Raw genomic sequence first — 22,937 nt, 5'->3', positions numbered from 1 at the left:
CACCTTGAAACCATCCTTGGTGACCATTACACCTAGAAATTTTCCCTCTAGTACGCCGAAAGTACATTTGCTCGGATTGAGCTTCATGTTAACTTCCTTTAGGAGCCCAAGGGTTTCTTCGATGTCTTTTAGCATTTGCTTTTCCTCCCTGCTCTTGATCACCAAATCATCCACGTAGACTTCTAGGTTTCTTCCAATTTGCTCGTTGAAAACGGCATCCATAAGTCTTTGGTAGGTTGCGCCCGCATTCTTCAAACCAAAGGGCATTTTTGTGTAACAAAAAACACCCTTGTCGGTTCTGAAGGCGGTCTTGTCCTCATCTTGTAGTGCCATTTGAATCTGGTGATAGCCCTTGTAGGCATCCAGGAAACATTTAAGTTTGAATGGCGCCACGGAGTCCACCTTTGCATCGATGTTTGGTAGGGGGTAACAATCCTTTGGGCACGCTTTGTTGAGGTCCTTGAAGTCAATGCACATCCTCCATGACCCGTTACTTTTCTTTACCATCACAGGATTGGCTACCCATGTCTGGTATCGTATCGGGCGGATGATGTTTGCGCGCAATAGATCCTCAACCTGTTCATTCATGGCCCTCGCCTTTTCATCCCCCATGATTCTCTTCTTTTGAGCAATTGGCTCTACAGACTTGAACGTGTTGAGAGCGTGTTGTGCCAGGTCTCGCGGAACCCCAGTCATATCAGAGTGTTGCCACGCGAAGACCGACATATTTGCTGTGAGCAATCTTTTCATTCTCACCCTCGTGTCGTCTGATAACGTAGCGCCAATTGTGATTTTTTGCTCCGGGAATTTCGGGTTGAGAATCCATTCCTCTGGCGCGTTTTCTGCCATTGGAATTTTCATTCTCCCCTCCCGCGGAGTACTTGTCACTGCGCACAAATGATCTCGGTATACAAAAGTTACACCTGTTGCTGTTGGGAACCCCAACGCGCCGTGCGCTGGCGACGGTATGGCGTTGAATTGGGCAATCGTTTCCCTACCCAAGATCATATTGTGGCATGAAGTGGTGGGCAAGACCAAGAAGTTGACAACTTCGGCTCGCTTGTGCTTTTCATCCCCCATGGTTAGTTCAAATTGTATTTGACCTAGGGGATGAATGATTTCATTTGAAACACCAGAGATCGGTGCATTCACAATCTCAAGCCTTGCTTGGTCTGCCGGATCCAGTTTCCTGAAACATTGCTCATACATTATGTCTGACTCGCTGCCAGTGTCCACCAGGACTTTTGACACTTCGTAATGAGCAATGTGTGTAGTGATGACAAGAGGACTGCTGATGGAAGGGCCTCCCCTGATTCTTGGGAAGATGACTTGTTGCTCGCGCCAATCTCCTTGGATTTGCGCGCTTCTCTTTCTTGATGTTTGCCCTTGCCTTCCTCTCTCGGCTACACAGATTCTTTTGTACTTCTTGCTGGCAGAGGCTCCTTCTGGTTGTTCATTTTCTGGTCTTGAGTTTTTTACCAGGTGAGCCAGCTTGCCTGATTTCACATCCTTTTCAATTGCATCCTTCAAGTGGTGGCATGCATCAGTGTTATGTCCTGTAGACTTGTGAAACTCACAGTACTTGCCACTGTCTGATGGTCCCTTGTAGTGGAGTGGTTTGGGGCTTTTGAACTGGACATTCATAGAGCTTAACACCTGTGAAGGCGTTTTAGTGAGGGGAGTCCATATTCTTGGCAGAGGTCTGCTAGGATCTCTGCCGCCTTCCCTCTTGTCACCCTCCCCGCGATTACGAACATCTTTTTGGGGCTGGGGTGAGCTTGGTTACGCCTGCTTTTCTGCGGAAGAAAAACTGGTTGGTTGCAACCTGGACCATACAGAGTTCTGTTTGCCCCTTTTTTCTTTGCTGCGCGGTGACTCAGCTTGATGCGCTCTTTCTCTTGCCCTATCTTGGGCAATTTGTTTTTCATTTCTCGCGAAAACTCGCGATGCTTCCATTAACTTGGCCCACGTGGTGGGCATGCCCTCTCTGCTTACGAGAGCTCGGCGGAGTTGGTCACTGCGCGCGCCTTGTATAAAGGCCACGCGCAGGAGTTGCTCAGTTATACCTCCGATTGCCAGAGACTCCTGATTGAAGCGTGTTATGTAGTCTTCAATCGTTTCATCATTCCTGCGCACGCAGTGCATGATGTCATCAGGGTCGCGCGTGTGTCTGCGCTGCTGTACGAAGTGGGCTTGGAATTTTTCCAATAGTTCCTCGAACCCATCGATTTGCCCAGTCGGCAAGCTCTCGAACCAGACACGCGACGCGCCCGTGAGGCAGCGAGCAAACATGTGACACCATGTTGGCATCGTCCAGCTCTCTAGGTTTCCCGTGTTGTAAAAACCTTGCAAGAAATCATCTGGATCTGTTGTGCCGTCGTATTTGCCCAAACCACTTGGCATCTTGGTTTTGTGCTGGATGGGAGCCTTCGCGATGCGCTCAGTGACCTTTGAATGTTTCACCAAGATGGCTGGTCTGTACGGTGTGGTTACGTCCACTTGCCCTCTAACTGGTGGGCTGTACGGTATTTGCAGATCCAGATCGGCTCTGGCTCCAGGCGCCATGTTCACAGGCGCGCGGAGCTGTGAGCCTCCTGCATGAGTATCTCGCGTCTTCCTCATGCTGTGCACTTCTTCATCACTGAACTCAGTGTGTGCAGTGTGAACAGAATGTCCCTCTTCCGGCGCGCGCGGCCTTTTTGTTCTATGAACAGTTTGCTTATCAAACGCTTGCCTTTGTGTTAAGTCGGCTAGCTTTTTCTGTTTGACCATGTCATTGTACTTGTCCATTAAACGCCGCTGCTCATTTATGAGCCATTCTTTAGGATCATTTGTTTCATCTTCTGGACCCATTGGTCCTTTTTGTTTCGCGCCGCCAAGATTTTGTAACGTAAGATCGTCTGGAGGAGTTTCAGTCTGTCCATGAGGAGTTGTGATGAAAGGACGGTTACTGGTGGCGCGCGTAGAATCACGCTGCGCCCTCAGAAACTGTTGTCCCTCATTAACATCCTCACGTTCAATATCCTCCAGAGCTTGATCAACGTTATGAACGCCGGAAACCATGGTGAATTTTGGTTTTTTATATAGATCTGAGTAGATCTTGTTGCCGTTGTAACAGTGGATGGCGCCAATGAAGAAGCGTGGATCGACTCACTGGTAGACGATCTACTTTCCTCGGGTGTGATTATGCTATTTCACCGATGGTTTCTCTTGGATCTGGGTTCTTCACCTACAAAATGAACAGCACCGTCAACTTACCCCTCAGAAAGGGACAGAGGGGTCCTCTTTGGGGTAACCCTCCGGTGTGAGAATAAGTATTTGGGGAGAAGATAATAATATCAGAGTAAGGAAATCTGGAGAGTATTGCTTAATAGCTGAATACTCTGTATGATTGTGTTACTGGATGTAACTGTCTGATTGAATGTAATTGAATATGATTGAATGTGATCAGATGATCCCTCCTTGTGGAGTTGATGCTGTATTTATAGTGCTAGGGTTTCCACTGATTGGGCTCAGCCTTGTTGGCCTCCTCCAATTGCTCTGCGCCACGTGTCCTCTGGGACACCTGGTGCTTTCTCATTGGTTGTAATCACGTGGTAGCACATGTGTTATGCTGAGTTGTCCACCTTTCATTTGGCAGCTGTCATCATCAGCATATTCTTATTCCTTAAAAAGATACCTTCTGGAAGATTGTCTGACATGCACAATCAAGGTTACCCTAATCCTGATTTGGATAAGGATGAGGTTGATTATGTGTGATACGCTCCTATCCTAAGGATGCGCGAGGTCTTCTCTTTATTCTCACGCGCAGATGTTTCATGCGCAGATGTGATATGCACGAGCATGTGATATGCACGAGCATGTGATATGCGCCACGCGCGGATGCGCCATGCGCATATGTGATATGCGTGAGCATATGTGATGCGTGAGCATATGTGATGCCTGAGCATCTGTGGTGCCTGGGCATATGATGCCTGAGCATGTGTGGTGCCTGGGCATATGATGCCTGAGCATATGTGGTGCCTGGGCATATGATGCCTGAGCATATGTGATATGCGCCATGCGCATAGGTTTTGGCTTTGTGCCTTCGTAATGTCTTGATTTCAAGACTCTTGTCTATATCTTGTGGGTTGACCCGCCTCGCTCAGTGTTGAGGCGGGTACATACCTCTTCAAGTATGGCCCAGATAGTTGGTTCAGAAGAGCTAGAGTCAATGAGACTCGAGTTATCCGAACTTGGTAGAAGTTTAAGATCATCTTTTCGGCGTGCAAATTCAGAAATAAGTTCTATGAACAACAATGATAATGATGAGACAGAGGATACTCTGCTACAATGGGCTGCAATCGATAGACTGGCAACATTTGAACGGTTGAGATCATCTTTGTTTGATGAAGAAGATGGAAAGAAGGTTGTTGATGTCACAAAACTCCTTCCTCCTGAAAGACACATGTTTATTGAAAAGCTCATCAAACACATTGAACACGACAACCTTCAATTATTGCAGAAACTTAGAAAACGAGCCGACAAGTAAGATTCTGATTTCATTATTATACAATTTTCTCTTCGAACAGTTAGCTTACAGTTAAATCTGTTATGTTAGAGTTGGTGTTCCGTTTCCATCTGTGGAAGTGAGATATAAGAATCTGTTGGAATACCGTATGCCCGAGACACATAATTAGGTTAATGTGGCTAGTTGTGTTTGATCCAAGTCGGGTCATACCCAATAACGAGTTAGACACACACCAATTATGTATTTGTTAAGATAAGATCTATAAGACAAATACAGAACACGACGCATTCAGAAAATCGGGTTTCTGAATACTTACTTGAAAGTGTTAAATAAATTAATTTGTTAATTTATTTATTCAAATAATTATTATTGGAATGATTATTTAACTATGTGTTCTTTTATAAAATGGTTTATAAAAGATGGGGTGTTTATATATTTTATAAAGTATAAAATAAATAAAAAAAAATAAAAAATAAAATATATATATATATTTTGGGGCCGGTTTAGGGTGGGCCCCACACCATAATGTTATGGTCAGGTTTTGTCATGGATTTGGTGGAAGTTGAGTATTTCTTACTTGACTTAAAAACCTAACACCATGATATGATTTGATTTGAAGATATTTATATATCAACACACTTTCAAGATAAATAATAAGAACAACTCTTTATTTCTTTCTTGGTTTTGATTTTCGGCCAAGAATATCATAAGGAAGAGGCTCGGGTCTCGATTATTCGTGTTCAAGCTCCCTAACAAAGTTCGGTGTGTGTTGGAGGCTCGGGGTATCTTCCGTTTGAGGATTTTCCCTTTGAAAGTCTAGCATCAACATCATCATCTTCTTCAACATCAACTACACTCTTAAAAGGTTAAGAATGTAAGTGTTTATAGCTTTTGATAGTTTAGTTTTCCCGTATCATTTGATCCTTGCTTCGGGTTTCTAATAAATAGATTATTGGTAATCTTATAACATGAATAAATTAGGTTGTTCATGTACACATTTCCTATAAACTTGTAATATATACATATATAAACACAAGGATACATATGTTTAGTTTGTTTATATCACGCTTCCGCCTTAATTGTGACTAGTTAAATGGTTAACTAAGTTTAAAATATCCATAGAAACCCAACAAATGGCATCAAGAGCCGGGATACGGGAAACTAAGCTTCGGGTTTTCGGTTTTATATTTTCCCCTTGAAAGATTTTATACAAAAATTAACATGCATAATTTTTTTGTATTTAATCTTGTTATATTTTTTGGCTTTGTTCAAAAAAAAAAATATATATATATATATATATAAAACCGAGTAAATGGGCCGAAGCCCAATTCGGATGATATTGGGCCGAAGCCCACTTGTTTTGGTTATTGGGCTAACCGAAAAAAAAAAAAGGGGGAGAAAGTGAAATGGGCCGAAGCCCATTTTTGGTTAAATGGGCCGAAGCCCATGAGACTTCCTATTGGGCCGAAACCCATGTGTTTTGCACATATGGGCCGAAGCCCATAATCAAATTATTGGGTTGGACTAGGCCCGATAAGGTCAAGGGGTTTTGGAACGGGTTCCTAAGACATAACGGGTTATGTTTGTTAAAACTAGACCGAGCCGTAGACCAAATGGATGTTTGTTGTGTTTGTAATTAATTATTCAAAGTTTCGGTTTGTAATAATTAATTAGGGGCAATTTTGTAATTATTTATTCATATGGGTATGTAATAAATAGATTATTTGCAATATCTTTATTTTATAGAAAAATGTATTAGGACATTTGTTTTGTAAAATTAAAGAAGGTTGCAAAATTGGAAGCTAAGGTCCAAGTTCAAGCCCAATGGATTACAACGGGGTTGAAGAAGATGCTTGACGCATTTGGATGCGGGATCAAGTGGGAGCTACAACATCCATGTGTCGTGTGTCCCTTAGGATCGGACCTAAGACACACACTTGTTTCGGCTAACAAGTGTGGTCTAACTTAGTGGCTCGTGTCTAGTATAATTGTGTATGCTTGTTAATTGATTGTTTGATTATGTGGTTGCTAGATATTAGGATATCAACTTCGTCACATAGAATTAATTAACAAAGCATAAAACGGGTTCTAATAATTATCGGTAATTACGTGACACGTAGTTTAATAAAATGGATTTATTAACTAGCCGTCTCACGCCCATAATAAAATGGTTTTATTATAAATTAGAATTTTGAAAATGGTTTCAAAATATCATGTTACTAAATGCATGTTAGAACATGATTTAAAGTTTTACAACTAGAATTATTAAAACTAAAAATCCCTTTTAAAATTAAGGATAACAAGTTAAACACCATCCTTTTGTATAACACTTAACATATTAGTAAGCTCTTAGTGGGAAAAAGGTGACCTAACCGCGTAGAGTAAATTAATATGTTGAGGTAATATTGGCATATAAATGGGAAAAAGGTCACCTAACCGTTTGTATATTGATATTACAAGTTGATACAAGTAGGACGACTTAAATTAGAACCATGTGAAGAGGGTCACCCAAGCATGGGGTCTAATAGGTGTTGATGGGATAAACATGCCGACACGAAATATGATTTTGAACCGGTCCCATAAACTCTAGAAGTTGCAAAAGGGTTTGCAATTGTTATGAATAACTACCTTGATAAACCGACAATGGGAAAAAGGTCACCTAACCGGAGTCGTGTTTATCGTTGGATTCTAGATTTTAATTATTAATTATATTTGGTATATATAAAAGGGTATTAATAATTAAAATTTGTAAAACACTAAAATGAACTTAATTAAAATTCTGCAGATGGCCGCACACGTCGACGACAACATATCCCTAACGTCCAAAATGTATCTCTCCGATCTATTCTCGCTAAAGACCGTCTTAACCACAATAACTTTTCGGATTGGTTCCGAAATTTAAGGATTGTTCTAAAACAAGAAAAATTATATCATGTTTTGGAAACACCTATCCCCAACGAACCGGAAGAGGGAAGTGAGGTCGAATATATGAATTGGGTCCAACACACGGAAGATTCCATTCAAGTGTCATGCCTCATGTTGGCGACTATGGTTCCCGAAATCCAAAAGGATTTCGAAAACCATAATGCGTACGACATGATTACTCAACTTAAGGAAATGTTCCTTAAGCAATCAAGAGTTGAAAGGTTCGAAACGGTTCGAGCCTTGCATGCATGTAGAATGGATGATAATCAACCAGTTTCAACTTATGTACTTAAGATGAAAAGTTACATTGATCGCCTCGCCAAGCTCAATTGTCCCATCTCAAAAGAGTTAGCAACGGATTTGATCCTTAACTCCCTGTCGAAAAGGTTCGACACTTTCGTGTTAAATTATAACATGAATGGGTGGGACAAAAACATTGGAGAACTTCACTCAATGCTTAAAACAGCCGAGGCGAGCATGGGTAAAAGGGTTTTACCCGTGTTTGCGATCAATGAAGGTAAATCCAAGAATCGATCTCAACCCAATTCTAAGGCTAAGGTAGCAAAAAGAAAGGGTCCTCCTGTGCATCTTAAGGGTAAGGGCAAATCACCGGTTATGGCAAAGAAACAAAAGGTTGTGGAACCGAGGGGTCATAAGGATGATCCTTGTTTTGGTTGTGGGGAGACCGGACATTGGAAACGCAATTGCCCGGTCTACCTAAAAGAGCTAAGAGACAAGAGGAATGCGGGGCATGCCTCGGGTAATGTCTTTATGATTAATATTGAGCTAAATCTTATTTCTTCTAACACATGGGTATTGGATACCGGATGTGGAACTCATATTTGCAATTGGTTGCAGGGGTTCAAAAGGAATGAAGACTTAAAGAAGGGCGAAGTGAGTCTTTTCATGGGCAACGGTGCAAGGGTGCAAGTGGTCGCTAGAGGAGACTTCACTTTATCGCTTCCAAGTGGTTTGGAAGTTGTTTTGAGAAATGTTTTGTATGCTCCTAGTTTGACTAGGAACATTATTTCCGTGCACCTTCTTAGACAATGTAACTTTGACTTTAAATTTGTAAAATCAGAAATGCATGTATCATCTAATGGTATCTTTTATTTTAAAGCTGTACCAAACAACGGTATTTATGAATTGGTTCATGACAATACCTCAAATAGCTCATTATATCAAACTTCCACTAAAAGACTCAAAAAGGATTTGAGTGATTCCTACATTTGGCATTGTCGTCTTGGACACATAAACAAGAATCGTGTAAATACTCTCCAAAAGAATGGTCTTTTGAAAACAAATGAGTTAGGTTCGTTTGATGAGTGTGAATCTTGTATTCAAGGCAAGATGACCAAAGAACCTTTTAAAGGTACAAATGAAAGGGCTAAGGACTTGTTAGGTATCATACATACGGATGTATGCGGACCTCTCAATCCCACTAGTAGGAATAGTGAAAGGTACTTCATTACCTTTACCGACGATTTTAGTCGATATGGGTATGTGTATCTAATGAAACACAAACATGAAGCCTTTGAAATGTTCAAGGAATTTCAAAATGAAGTACAAAATCAGCTCGACCGAACAATCAAGGTACTCCGCTCCGATAGAGGAGGCGAATACCTAAGTGATGCTTTTCAATGTCATCTTAGAGATTGTGGAATTATTTCACAGTTCACTCCTCCTGGAACTCCTCAACATAACGGAGTATCCGAGAGGAGGAATAGAACACTGTTGGACATGGTTCGATCAATGATGGCACGAAGCTCACTACCGCCATCATTTTGGGGATATGCGCTACTTACAGCGGCTCGTATTTTGAATATGGCCCCGACCAAAAAGGTGGATCGAATACCCTATGAAGTGTGGCATGGAAAGGTTCCATCCTTTTCATATTTAAGGGTATGGGGATGTATAGTTTATGTTAAACATGACACCCCAAATAAGCTTGAGGCTCGATCCATCAGGTGTATCTTCATAGGATACCCAAAGGATGATATAGGATATATATTCTATGATCCTAGTGAACAAAAAGTGTTTATTTCACGCAAAGGATACTTCTTAGAAACAAGGTTCCTTATGGAAGGACCTAGTGAAAAAAGAGTGGAACTTGAAGAGGTTCAAGAATCACTGGATGATACACAGTTGGTCGATACTAGTTTTCAACACGAGGATGTTGAAGGTGATCAAATGGTTGATCATACACACGTTGCTCGCAGATCTAGTAGGATTAGTCGACCTCCCAAGAAATATGGATTTCTCGTGGATGATTGCTACTTGGTCGATTCGAATGAACCGATCTCCTACAAAGATGCTATGTCACAACCTGATTGTGACAAGTGGCTTGAAGCCATGAGCGCCGAAATGCAATCCATGCACGATAACCAAGTTTGGGAATTGGTTAATCTTCCACTTAACTCCAAAATGGTTGGATGTAAGTGGGTCTTCAAGAAGAAGACCGATATGCATGGAAATTTAGATACTTACAAAGCACGACTTGTAGCAAAAGGTTTCACGCAAACTCAAGGGATTGATTATGATGAAACCTTCTCGCCGGTCGCGATGCTTAAGTCGATCAGGATATTATTTGCCATTGCAGCTCATTTTGATTATGAGATATGGCAGATGGATGTCAAGACCGCTTTTCTTAATGGATATCTTGAGGAAGATGTCCATATGGTTCAGCCTGAAGGTTTTGTCGATCCATCTAATCCTGACAAAGTATGTAAGTTAAGGAAATCAATCTACGGGTTGAAACAAGCATCACGGATGTGGAATCATCGTTTTAATGAAGAAATCAAAGCGTTTGGTTTCGTCCAAAACGGTGATGAGGCGTGTGTGTATAAATGGGCTAGTGGGAGTATAATCATGTTCCTTATTTTGTATGTCGATGATATACTTTTATTTGGAAATGATATACCAAGTATGGAAAACGTTAAAGCGTGGTTAAGTAGTCGTTTCTCAATTAAGGATCTTGGAGAAGCGACATATATCTTGGGAATAAAGGTCTATAGGGATAGACAAAGGAAATTGATCGGACTCAATCAAAGTGCGTACATTGATAAAATCCTGAAAAGGTTCAGGATGGAAAACTCTAAGAAAGGTTTGGTACCTATTCCTAGAGGAACCGTGTTAAGCTCATCCCAAAGTCCTAGCTCTAAGGAAGAGCAGGATAGGATGAAGCATGTTCCTTATGCTTCGGCAATAGGATCTATTATGTATGCAATGATGTGCACCAGACCGGACGTCTCGTATGCTTTAAGCATAACGAGTAGATACCAGCACAACCCAGGTGACAGTCATTGGATGGCTGTCAAGAATATATTAAAATACCTTAGAAGGACTAAGGATATGTTTTTAATATATGGGTCTAGTGAGGAGGAACTCGTCGTAAAGGGTTACGTGGATGCGAGTTTCCAAACTGACCGAGATGATTCTCGGTCACAGTCGGGATATGTCTTCATTTTGAATGGAGGCGCTGTCTCTTGGAAGAGTTCCAAGCAGGATGTTGTCGCGTTATCCACTACAGAATCTGAGTACATCGCCGCTTCAAAAGCAGCCCAAGAGGCTGCATGGATGAAAAAGTTCATCATGGATCTAGGGATTATCTCTACCATTCAGGAGCCCCTAGAGATATTCTGTGACAATGAGGGTGCTATTGCACAGATCAAGGAGCCTCGTGCTCATCAGAAAACGAGGCACATTGAGCGCAGATTCAACTACATAAGGGATGAAGTTGAAAAGGGAAAGATATGTATTCATAAAGTTCATACCGATCAAAATATTGCGGACCCACTCACGAAGCTCCTCGATAGGCCAAAACATGAGGGTCATGTTTATGCATTAGGACTTCGGTATTCTAGTGAGTGGATTTAATCTGTGTTTAGTGTTTGTATAAGAACGAATGTAATGGGTATCTCATGATAATTAATTATGTTTTAATTATTGAATGAGTTATGTTCTATATTTGCATGTTTAATCCATGAATGACTTATGTTGTTCTAAACGTCCGTAGTCGATCATACTCGTGAGAACAAGTGTGAAGGTAAGACTATTATGAACCCGGATTGGTTGATATTCATGTGATGAATATAGGGCATAGGTTTGCCACCAAGGTTCATAGATATTTGTGGGAAACAAATATTGGACATGATCCGCTCTCAAGGATCACTGCATGGAGTTAGTGCAACTGATCATAAGTAATCCTTGAGTAAAGGCGAGTATCATTATGTCCTTTGACCTGAGATGCATATTGGATCTGGTTTTTCATCAAGTCTGATAACTTGACTTTTTTCTTTGTTATTTCGGTAACACGATGACATGTAAGAAAGAGCTCAGATATCATACGAGATGTCAACGAGGATGTATGCAATCAAGATGGGATTTGTTCCTCTTATGTGTTGAGAGTTTAGATGTCTAAGGCCTGTTAAGTTAAATCATTGAGAGAATGATCACTCTGTGTCTCTTCGATTTGACAGGACATCTAGTAACAAAGGGATGTAGTGATAAGACTTACCTATATCATATCAAGTATGGACTTGAAGGGGATGATGTTATTGAATGGCACTTAGTCAAACACACTAAGGGTGGTGACCTGTTGTTAGGCGGTATTCACCATTAGCATTAACTTCTTATGAGTCACGTGCAAGTGGGAGATTGTTGGAATACCGTATGCCCGAGACACATAATTAGGTTAATGTGGCTAGTTGTGTTTGATCCAAGTCGGGTCATACCCAATAACGAGTTAGACACACACCAATTATGTATTTGTTAAGATAAGATCTATAAGACAAATACAGAACACGACGCATTCAGAAAATCGGGTTTCTGAATACTTACTTGAAAGTGTTAAATAAATTAATTTGTTAATTTATTTATTCAAATAATTATTATTGGAATGATTATTTAACTATGTGTTCTTTTATAAAATGGTTTATAAAAGATGGAGTGTTTATATATTTTATAAAGTATAAAATAAATAAATAAAAAATAAAAAAAATAAAAATAAAATATATATATATTTTGGGGCCGGTTTAGGGTGGGCCCCACACCCTAATGTTATGGTCAAGTTTTGTCATGGATTTGGTGGAAGTTGAGTATTTCTTACTTGACTTAAAAACCTAACACCATGATATGATTTGATTTGAAGATATTTATATATCAAGACACTTTCAAGATAAATAATAAGAACAACTCTTTCTTTCTTTCTTGGTTTTGATTTTCGGCCAAGAATATCATAAGGAAGAGGCTCGGGTCTCGATTATTCGTGTTCAAGCTCCCTAACAAAGTTCGGTGTGTGTTGGAGGCTCGGGGTATCTTCCGTTTGAGGATTTTCCCTTTGAAAGTCTAGCATCAACATCATCATCTTCTTCAACATCAACTACACTCTTAAAAGGTTAAGAATGTAAGTGTTTATAGCTTTTGATAGTTTAGTTTTCCCGTATCATTTGATCCTTGCTTCGGGTTTCTAATAAATAGATTATTGGTAATCTTATAACATGAATAAATTAGGTTGTTCATGTACACATTTCCTATAAACTTGTAATATATACATATATAAACACATGGATACATATGTTTAGTTTGTTTATATCACGCTTCCGCCTTAATTGTGACTAGTTAAATGGTTAACTAAGTTTAAAATATCTATAGAAACCCAACAGAATCTTCGTGTAGAAGCCGAGTGTGAAGTAGTTCATGGAAAGCCCCTCCCGACTTTGGAACTCTTTGCAAAGTTTGCTTTCTGTAAGTATATAACTGTGACTGTTACTTTACTTTGTAAGCTTAAACCGATAATATTTAGCAAAGTTTAAACAGTTGTTGGTTCAAATTTAATTTCCTGTTCATTGAGTTACTAACTACAATTGACGCAATACTTATATGTTTTATTTTTTCTGTGATTGGAGTACTTTTAGTTAATAGGAACACACGTCTTGTGGTAACGTTATGTAAATTGTTAAATCATACAAGATATGATAGGTGGTTTAAGTTTTTTGAACTTTGCTCATATAAGTTTCTTTGAGTGAGACCCGCTCCCACGTGCTACTTGTAATGTTAATTTTATCTAACAATTAAGACCATCGATTAATTAACAGAAAGTTTTAACAAATGTAAAGCAGTGATTGACTTTTCCATGCTGTATTTTGTACGATTTTATATTTTGATATTCTTAACACAAGACATACATTCTTATTTTTTTAAAAAGGAGTTTAAATCATGGGAAAAAATGAAAGTTATAAAAATTTTTAACATAAGTTTTAGTTATGTGTAAATCTGTAAACTGTTGTTGGCTTAATTGAAGCATGTAGCACAAAATTATTACTTTTAAACCTAGATATAAAGCTTGCTACATATATTTTTAATGTTACCATGTTACAGTTTTATGATTTTGCTTCAAATGGGTTACCAAGGTTGTTGTTTCAATAAAATTAAAATGGTTTGTTATATCAATAAACTAATTATTAAAATTGAAGGGTTAGGGATTTTTTTTTAAATTCCAAATGAATGCTTTCTTTTTATGTGACAGGACATTGTGATGATACCTGGTTTGAAGTCTAAACGGGCGAAGATAACCATTTTAAAAGATGTCAGTGGCGTTATTAAGCCAGGAAGGTACTAATACAATTCAAGTAATAATATTGTTGAACAAGTGATATTTACTTTGGAATTTTCTTGCAGGATGACTTTGCTTCTTGGTCCTCCGGGTTGTGGGAAAACAACATTGTTGAAAGCACTTTCAGGGAATCTAGACAAATCTCTTAAGGTTTTAAACTTACATTTTCTTGATTTTATTATATACATCACAGTCCACAGAATAGTTGATGAAATGTTTTTTGATTCATTAATACAGATGAGTGGTGATATTTCTTACAACGGATACAAACTTGAAGAATTTGTTCCACAAAGAACAGCTGCTTATATAAGCCAAAATGATTTGCATATTCCTGAGATGACTGTTAGAGAAACACTTGATTTCTCATCCCGTTGTCAGGGTACTGGAAGCCGTGCAGGTATTTATGACTGATTGCTTGCTTCCTTCATTCATATACAACAAACGCTGCATGGTTTACGAATTAAGTTAAAGTTGTTTTGTTTTCGTATAGATATTATGATGGAGGTTAACAGAAGGGAGAAAGAAGCAGGGATTATTCCAGATCCTGATATAGACACTTTTATGAAGGTAACATGTTGGTATTTAATGTTTTGTTTAATGTACCAGCTATCCTTTCATTTAATCTTTGACAAGAAGTTTGTTACAAAATACTAAATTATTGCAAGAACATAAAGTGCAAACATAAATCGTTTAATTTTTTCAATCAGTGGTCATACTTTTTAAAACTTTTACTTTTTAATGTGTGTTCTATGTATGTAAGAAACCATTAAACTAATTTGTTCATATGTTTTTTTATCAGTTTTAAACGTGTACTTGCACGTGTAGGAAAGATAACCTACACATGATTTGTGCATGTGTAGGCTCAATAAATAAATAAATAAATTTTGTTTTATCTTATTTTTGAAATATTAGAAGAGGTGAATAAACATTGCACTTCAACCATTTATTTTATATTTTAAATCTTTCATAAGATCGAAAAAATGAATGATTTACTTTTATTCTTCCTGCTATTTTCCATAAAACCCTCCCCTGGATAGCTTATACACTCATACATATATTTATAAGCATGTTCAATTTCTGTAGGCAATTTCCATTAAAGGACAAAAGACAACTCTTCAGACAAACTACATACTTAAGGTAAGTAATTCTTATAGTTGATAAGCGTCTGTTGTATACCGTTTCTTATATGGTTATGCACGGCATGCTTGATTTCTAACCATTATCATGTTATTCTAGATTCTTGGACTTGACATTTGTGCCGATACAATGTTTGGAGATGCCATGAGGAGAGGAATCTCTGGTGGTCAAAAGAAAAGATTGACTACAGGGGAGATGATTGTGGGTCCCACAAAAGCGTTGTACATGGACGAAATATCAAACGGATTAGACAGTTCCACGACATATCAGATAATCACTTGTCTTCAGCAGTTAGCACATATAACAGATGCTTCTATACTCTTTTCACTTCTTCAGCCATCACCAGAAGCCTTTGATCTCTTTGATGGCATCATGTTAATGGCCCAAGGTATGATCGTGTATCATGGGCCCCGTGGTAACGTTCTAGAGTATTTTGAGGGTCTCGGTTTTAAGTGCCCAGAGAGAAAAGGCGTAGCTGACTTCCTCCAAGAGGTCGTGTCAAGAAAAGATCAAGCAATGTACTGGTGTCGGGCCGAAGAACCATATAGTTATGTCTCGGTTAACACGCTATCCATGAGGTTTAAGGAATCTTATCTGGGTAAAGGAATTGATGATGATATTTCCAAACCGTTCATGAGATTGCCAAATCACGAGAATGCCATTTCGTTCCATATGTATTCTCTGTCTAAGTGGTCTCTTTTTAAAGCTTGCATGTCTAGAGAGATTCTTCTCATGAAAAGAAATTCGTTTGTTTACATCTTCAAGACAGTCCAGGTACTAATTACTACTTTTACCATCGTTGTTGACCGTTCCCTTAGTTGACTAATCTTTTATTTGGCATATGAAACTTGTTATTTGTCACTTGTGCGCAGCTTATCATAATTGCAGTGATCACAATGACCGTCTTTTTGAGAACTAGATTAAAGCCCGATATCATTAACGCAAATTATTATCTCGGGTCACTCTTTTACGCCCTTGTAATCCTTCTAGTCGACGGGTTCCCAGAATCGGCCATGACAGTTTCAAGACTTCCAATATTCTACAAGCAGAGGGATATGTACTTCTACCCTGCATGGGCCTACGCGATTCGCAGGTCCCAGCAGAGCCTAGTTGGACCCGCAAGACTCACCTTGAAGAGGGACGTCTGCGCAGAAACCAACTGGATCCGCAGGACCAACCATGCTCAGAGACGTGACGTCCTTAAGCGCAGTACGCAAGCTGGTCCCGCAGGAAATGCCTCCCGATGGTGAAGGACTCCGCCTGTCCCCGCAGCCTCGGATACAAGCCATCAGGGAAGGCCACCCGCGCAGCAAGGCTACACGCACAAGGCACTTAGCTCTCAATCACTCAGTGTCACCTGAAGGAATGAGCGAAGCCGGGGACTATCCCGCACAAGGGCGGGAGGGGGAATACTCCCGCCCAAATAAGCCAGTCCGTACGATACAGGAAGATCTTCTGTACTGTACCTGACGAGGTATGGGAAAAAGATCTGACTAAAGATACGACAGCTTACTGACACAGTATGGCGAGCAGCATGCTCCTGTACTGTGTCACTATTAGCCGCTGCCTACTCACCAACTACTGCCATACCACGTGCGTAGCCGGCAGTTGGTGGAAAAGGAATAGTACACAGCAGGCCTGGTCACTATCAGCCGCTGCCTACTCACCAACTACCAGCAGGGCACGTGCGTAGGCCACTGTTGGTGGAACAGGAACACTGTTGCAGCCGGCCATACCTCCTTGGAAACCTACCTTCGGCTATAAATACCCCAAATGGTATGACCATCATATCTTATCTTGTATTATCATATTATACCTGATATCTGCCCTAGCAATCTCTTAATATACATTTATATTTAAAGAGCAATCTAGTCTGATTCTCACGCCGGAGGGTGGTCACAAGGAGGAACCCCCCCCCCTTCTCAGTGACAAGCTCACGGTGTCTGTTTTGCAGGTTATCAGAAGAACCATCTTCTCAGGGTCTCACCCCTCGTGGGAAACATCTATCTAACCCCCAGGTTACCAGTAATCTGTCCGGGGTTCGGTTAGTGTTTCTTCATTGGCGCCATCCGTGCATAAAGCTAGAACTACATTTTTCTCCAGTTTTTTCAAACTTTCTACAAAGATGGTTAAAGAAATTCCGGTAACCACAACCCCAGTTACTGGGGGGAATACCGGCAACACAGTATTTACAAACACTACCCCGGCTACCCAAGCCGGGGCAAGTGAAGTAAATTTTACGAACACTACCCCAGTTACCCAAGCTGGGGCAAGTGCAGTAAACAATCGCTCGCTGGGATTCACTGATACCCAGTTTGAGAAACAAAGACTCCCCCGCCAAACTCTCGATGAAGTTAAGGCATGGGCGGAGGCACGACAAAAGGAATTCCAGGCTGAGTTGGACGAACGCTTGCGTTCCGTACAACAGGCCGACGAATTCGAATACTTGGAGGATGACTCGGAGGACTCCGACTCCGATGCGAACCCTCGCCATAGGGCAAAAGGGAAGCGTAAGGAAACGGAATCCCAACCGAAAAGGCATTTTGGACAAGCCTTCAAACCAAAAAGCACAGGTGGAAGTCCGCGAGACTTCTCCAAAACGTTCAGACCAAACGTTGCAAATGCGGGAACGTCCAAATTTGCAAGGGACATTGCGGAAGCAATCGCCCCAAAAAGTGCCAAACAAATGTCAAACATAGGCACATATGACGGTATATCTGACCCCGATGATCATTTGAACAGATTCATAGCGGGGGCAACCGTCAGTAGTTGGACGGAACCTACATGGTGTTACATGTTCCAAATGACACTGGTCGAAGCATTCGTCAGAGATGGGACGCTCGCGCACCTCGTGGCGCAATGAACACTGAGCAGGCTGATGCGTGTAGAACCCCAGCTGGGAAAAACACGAATAAAATTCCAGCTTCAATGTGGAGACTACATGCTGCGTAAAGAACGAGATCCCGAACCAGGTGCGTATCGGCTCGATGGCACTCCCATCCCAACAACATGGAAGGGAGCTCATTTACACAGTTTGCATGTAAATCAATTCCAATTTGTAAAGAAAAGGCCAAGAGCCACTTCTAATGGAAACGATTCTCCTTAAAACATTGACGCTGATGATTTTACATTTTTATGAACTATCAACACGAATATGCCGGTTTTCACCGCATAAATACGTGGAAAGTCGTTGCGTGGGGAAGGCGGCAAAACCCGCATAAACCCAAAAAACGACAAACCTTCACGCAGGTCAGTCGAAGGGGAAAAGTTCAGTCCTCCCATTAAATGAAAGTGCCGGTCTATCCGCATGAATCATAAAAAAGGGAACTGAACACTAACCTATTGACAGACGCGCGTCGAACGGTTCAAGACAATTCCTAACAAAGGATGAGGAAAACCTACACGCAGGTCAGATGGTAAAGTTTAGCCATCCTACTACGTGCAAGTGACGGTCCTACCCGCACAATCACGGAAGAGGAAGCAAAACTTCACACCTATCTACCACGTTCAAAGGTTAACTTATCCTCAAAAGATGAGGAAAACCTACATGCAGGTCGGATGGTAAAGTTTAGCCATCCTACTACGTGCAAGTGACGGTCCTACCCGCACAATCACGGAAGAGGAAGCAAAACTTCACACCTATCTACCACGTTCAAAGGTTAACTTATCCTCAAAAGATGAGGAAAACCTACACGCAGGTCAGATGGAAAAGTTTAGCCATCCTACTACGTGCAAGTGACGGTCCTACCCGCACAATCACGGAAGAGGAAGCAAAACTTCACACCTATCTACCACGTTCAAAGGTTAACTTATTCTAAACACTTGGAAAATTGCTAATTTAAACTAAAGTATGCAAGTCATACAACGTTTACAAAGCAAGGAACCCAACGAAAGTAGCGGTCTTACCCGCACAAAGATTTATATTTCATAAGTATTCATTACAAGAATGGCCGGGTAACTACCCGCCTACAAGAAAAGAAATCTATACAAGCTAAATCTATCCTAGCAGCGGGAAGGGATCTTCAGGATCAGGCTTCAGGGCCACTTCCACTTGGACCAGCCCCATCAGTAGAGCGTGGCAGTTCAAGGAAAGCTTTGAGGATAGCTAGCCCATCATCAGCAGCAGCAACTTCGTTTACCTTCTCCACCACCGGATGCGGGAAGGCGGCGTATTGATTTACTGCTTGGTCATATATGGCTTCAGTATCAACATTGTACAAAGGGAAGTTGGATGGCGGGACGCCTTTCTCAACGAACCCTAGACCAAGCAGGAAGCCGACCTTTTCCCCATCCTCGTGAGAAGCGTTGAGGGCTGCGCTCACGTATCCTATGATAGGATATTATTGGTCGGTGTACAAGGTTTTCTGTTACTTTTATACATTTCTGTGTACATTAATGTACTTCACTTATTTGGGAATGCTGCTTGTTGCGGTTACACCAAGTTTTCCAGTTGCTGCTATTTTGCAGTCCGCGTTTTACACGACATTTAATCTTTTTGCTGGATTTTTAATGCCTAAACCGGTAAGTTCATGTCAACTCTTAACTTATTAGTATCTTATGAAACTGAAGGTTTTATTTTTATTTTTTTATAGAAAATTCCCAATTGGTGGATATGGTTGTACTACATAACTCCTACTTCATGGTCACTTAATGCCATACTTACTTCTCAGTATGGAGATGTGAAGACTGAGATTTTAGTTTTTGGGGAAAATAAATCTGTGGAAGCTTTTATAAAAGATTATTTTGGGTATCATCATGAGTTATTACCACTCACCTTTGTGATTCTAGCAGTATTTCCTATTCTTCTTGCTTCTCTGTTTGCGTTGTGTATAGCAAAACTTAACTTTCAGAGAAGGTAAATTTTGTTTTGTGTAATCTCTAGTTCAGTCAGAAGTCAAGTGTGTGCATCTATATGTTGTAACAAAGTGAATAAACATAACAATATTGTCTATAGAAACATGAATTTTGAAGTATTGCTATTTTAAAGTCTAAAACTTTTTTGTGCCAGTGAAAACTAATTGTGTGACAAATGTTTTAAGTTTAAATATAAGTAATAATGTAATTTTGATTACCAACCTAGGCGTTAGGGGATTTACATTTCGTTTACTTCTGTGCCATAAATGAGTTATGAAGATTTGTGACACATGAGATTGAACTACAAAAGGTTGTCTATCATATTGATACCAAAACAATACATATTGGTGTTAGGAAAAGCTCATGTCAACATCAAATGTCATATCTAAACTTTTATTCGCATAATCTTAATTATTGTGAGTTCAGATAAAACATTAGATTGTAAACCGAGTGAGGTTCTTGCACGTCAAACTTGACCTAAATAAATGAAAAGAAAATTGAAGATAATACCTAGTAAAAATGTCAGCAAAGTGACCAGTTGGCGGACACGTAGCAATCATACTACAAATCGGGAAGGTTGTCATCAAGGAAAAATAAGTGAAAAATTGATGTAGTTTAATAACTTTAAGAAAAATTGGACCTAATGTAGTCAATTCAAAAAAATAACTGAAATTGTTATGTAGCAAGATAACTATAAAGAAAATTGACTGATCTATATTATTATACGCAACTAAGCAATCTAAAAACGAAAGAAGGGTAAAAAAAAATCTTAATCAAGAAAACGAGATACATCAATGCTAAGAATAGTACGCGTTGTGAACTTGTTGATTTGACAACATGACGACTCTCTTCACTTGGTTGACTTGACAACATCATTAGATGTCTAATCATAATTAAAACCTTTTAATTCAAACAAAATTGAACAACTAAACAAACTTTGTAATGTTCAATTATTTCAACACGATTAATCATGTATTGACCAATCCAATCACACACAACAGTGTTTATACTAGAGGGTCATGTCATTAATGTAAATATGTGATATATTTCTAAGTACAAAATATCATAAAGGAATCACTCTTAGTTGATGGAGGATGAAATCGAGCTATGCATATTTAATTCTTGGTTTAGGAGATTATGTAAGGTCATCTCCAAGAAGGTATACACCATGAGAAATGATAAATGTGAAGAAATCCCCTAAATGTGGCTATATTATCTACTGACATTTTGTTACACATGTACACCCAATAAGATGGTATTGAGAACTAAACGTATGCTAACCATATACATATTTTACACAACACGGGTGTATAGATTGACTACACAGATTTGTAGATATCTTTCAGACTTTCTCTTTCATATTTATCATAAATTAACTGGGATGCAGGTGCCATAAACGGTCATGTAGTCTGGTGTTCCACGTGTAACACGAGTTTGTAGCCCTATTATATATATATATATATATATATATATATATATATATATATATATATAGTGAGAGAGAGAGAGTATCTTTTGAGAACTTGATGAGTTGTAAGTACTTTAATAACTCAGTATAGACCACACAATCAAATAAAAGAGTATTGAATATGTGGCTGAGAATAAATCTGATTATAAAATTAATCAGGAGAGAGCATAAATTTTTTTGATAATTAAAACAAGTTTAAACGTTAGTTATATATGTGTAATAAGTCGATTTGGTGTGTAACAAAATACTGTAATTTTTTTACGTTACTTACACTTACGTATTATATATGGGTAAAAATAATTCAAAAAAGATAAAAATTGTTACGTTGAAATCTTTCGAGTTCTTAAACTTCAAAGTGGTTCTCAAATGAAATCAATCATATATATATATAAATATATATATATATATATATATATATATATATATATATATATATGGTTGGTATCATTTATGAACTCCAAAATGTTAAGAACTGTTAGGAACTCTAAACGATTAAACATTTTTTATTTTTTTTATATACTAACATTATTTAAGTGTAGTTTTATCATATTTTATATAAAAAATTTTGATTACATATCTTAATCACAAGTTTACATATGTGTAAAATTTATGTACTACCAAATTTACATATGTGTAAAATAAAACATAGATATGTATAAAAACTAATTTTCAAAATTATAATTATAAATATAGATATACAAACTGATGAAACTACACTCAAATAACATTAACATACAAAAATTTTTATAAAAAACGTTAGGTTTCAATGGTTCATTCAAGTTTTTAAATAATTTTACAGTTCTGTAATAATACTCATCCTATATACATATATATATATATATATATATATATATATATATATATATTTAGGGGGGATATTTTGAGAACCATGTTGAGTTGAAAGAAATTTAAGAACTCAAATTTGGACCACACATTTAATTAAATGACATGAAATATGTGGATGAGATTAAATGTAATTAAAAAATGAAGCAGGAGAGAGAGTAAGTATTTTTGATGATTACACAAGTTTAACTGTTAGTTACACATGTATAATAAGTCGATTCGGTGTGTAATAAAATACCGTAATTTTTTGTACATCACTTACACTTATGTATAACACAAGCACACACAAGTCCAAGGCTTATGCCTAAAAATAAAGATTTTTCCAACATTTTCAATTATTGATTTCCATTGTGGTATTCCGATATTTATTCTTCTTAAAGATGGTTCTTTATGGCGGGTATGTAGTAACTGTAAGGGGGGACATGCCTGTTTTCCGAAACACTAGACACCAAGGTTATTGAAACCTAAGGATAAGCAATGCGTATAAACGTATGTTTTAGAATTGAAAATTCAAAAAGTTATGGTGATATATAAGTGGTTGAATTTCGATTTAATAACTATTCATTTACTACTACGTTTTATAATTG

At 38.9% G+C, this 22,937-nt stretch overlaps 1 protein-coding gene across 1 annotated transcript; it reads left to right on the top strand.

Moving 5' to 3' along the window:
• The first annotated feature begins 4,180 nt into the window (after window positions 1-4,180).
• On the top strand, window positions 4,181-20,045 carry LOC143556638 (pleiotropic drug resistance protein 3-like). The gene is made up of 11 exons (XM_077045913.1): window positions 4,181-4,656; window positions 13,115-13,180; window positions 13,962-14,047; window positions 14,114-14,198; window positions 14,286-14,445; window positions 14,539-14,615; window positions 15,132-15,185; window positions 15,285-15,959; window positions 16,058-16,274; window positions 19,489-19,706; window positions 19,778-20,045. The coding sequence occupies exons 2-11, from the start codon at window positions 13,133-13,135 to the stop codon at window positions 20,042-20,044; spliced, it is 1,887 nt and encodes a 628-aa protein (XP_076902028.1). The 5' UTR covers window positions 4,181-4,656; window positions 13,115-13,132; the 3' UTR covers window position 20,045.
• Window positions 20,046-22,937: the final 2,892 nt, after the last annotated feature.

The sequence above is a fragment of the Bidens hawaiensis genome, unplaced genomic scaffold, assembly GCF_021521415.1.
Source record: "Bidens hawaiensis isolate Kalapana, Puna unplaced genomic scaffold, B.hawaiensis_p1.1 tig00018661_1, whole genome shotgun sequence".
NCBI lineage: Eukaryota > Viridiplantae > Streptophyta > Magnoliopsida > Asterales > Asteraceae > Bidens > Bidens hawaiensis.
Note: the sequence above shows the minus strand (reverse complement) of the source record. Positions and strands in the feature narration are given on the sequence as shown.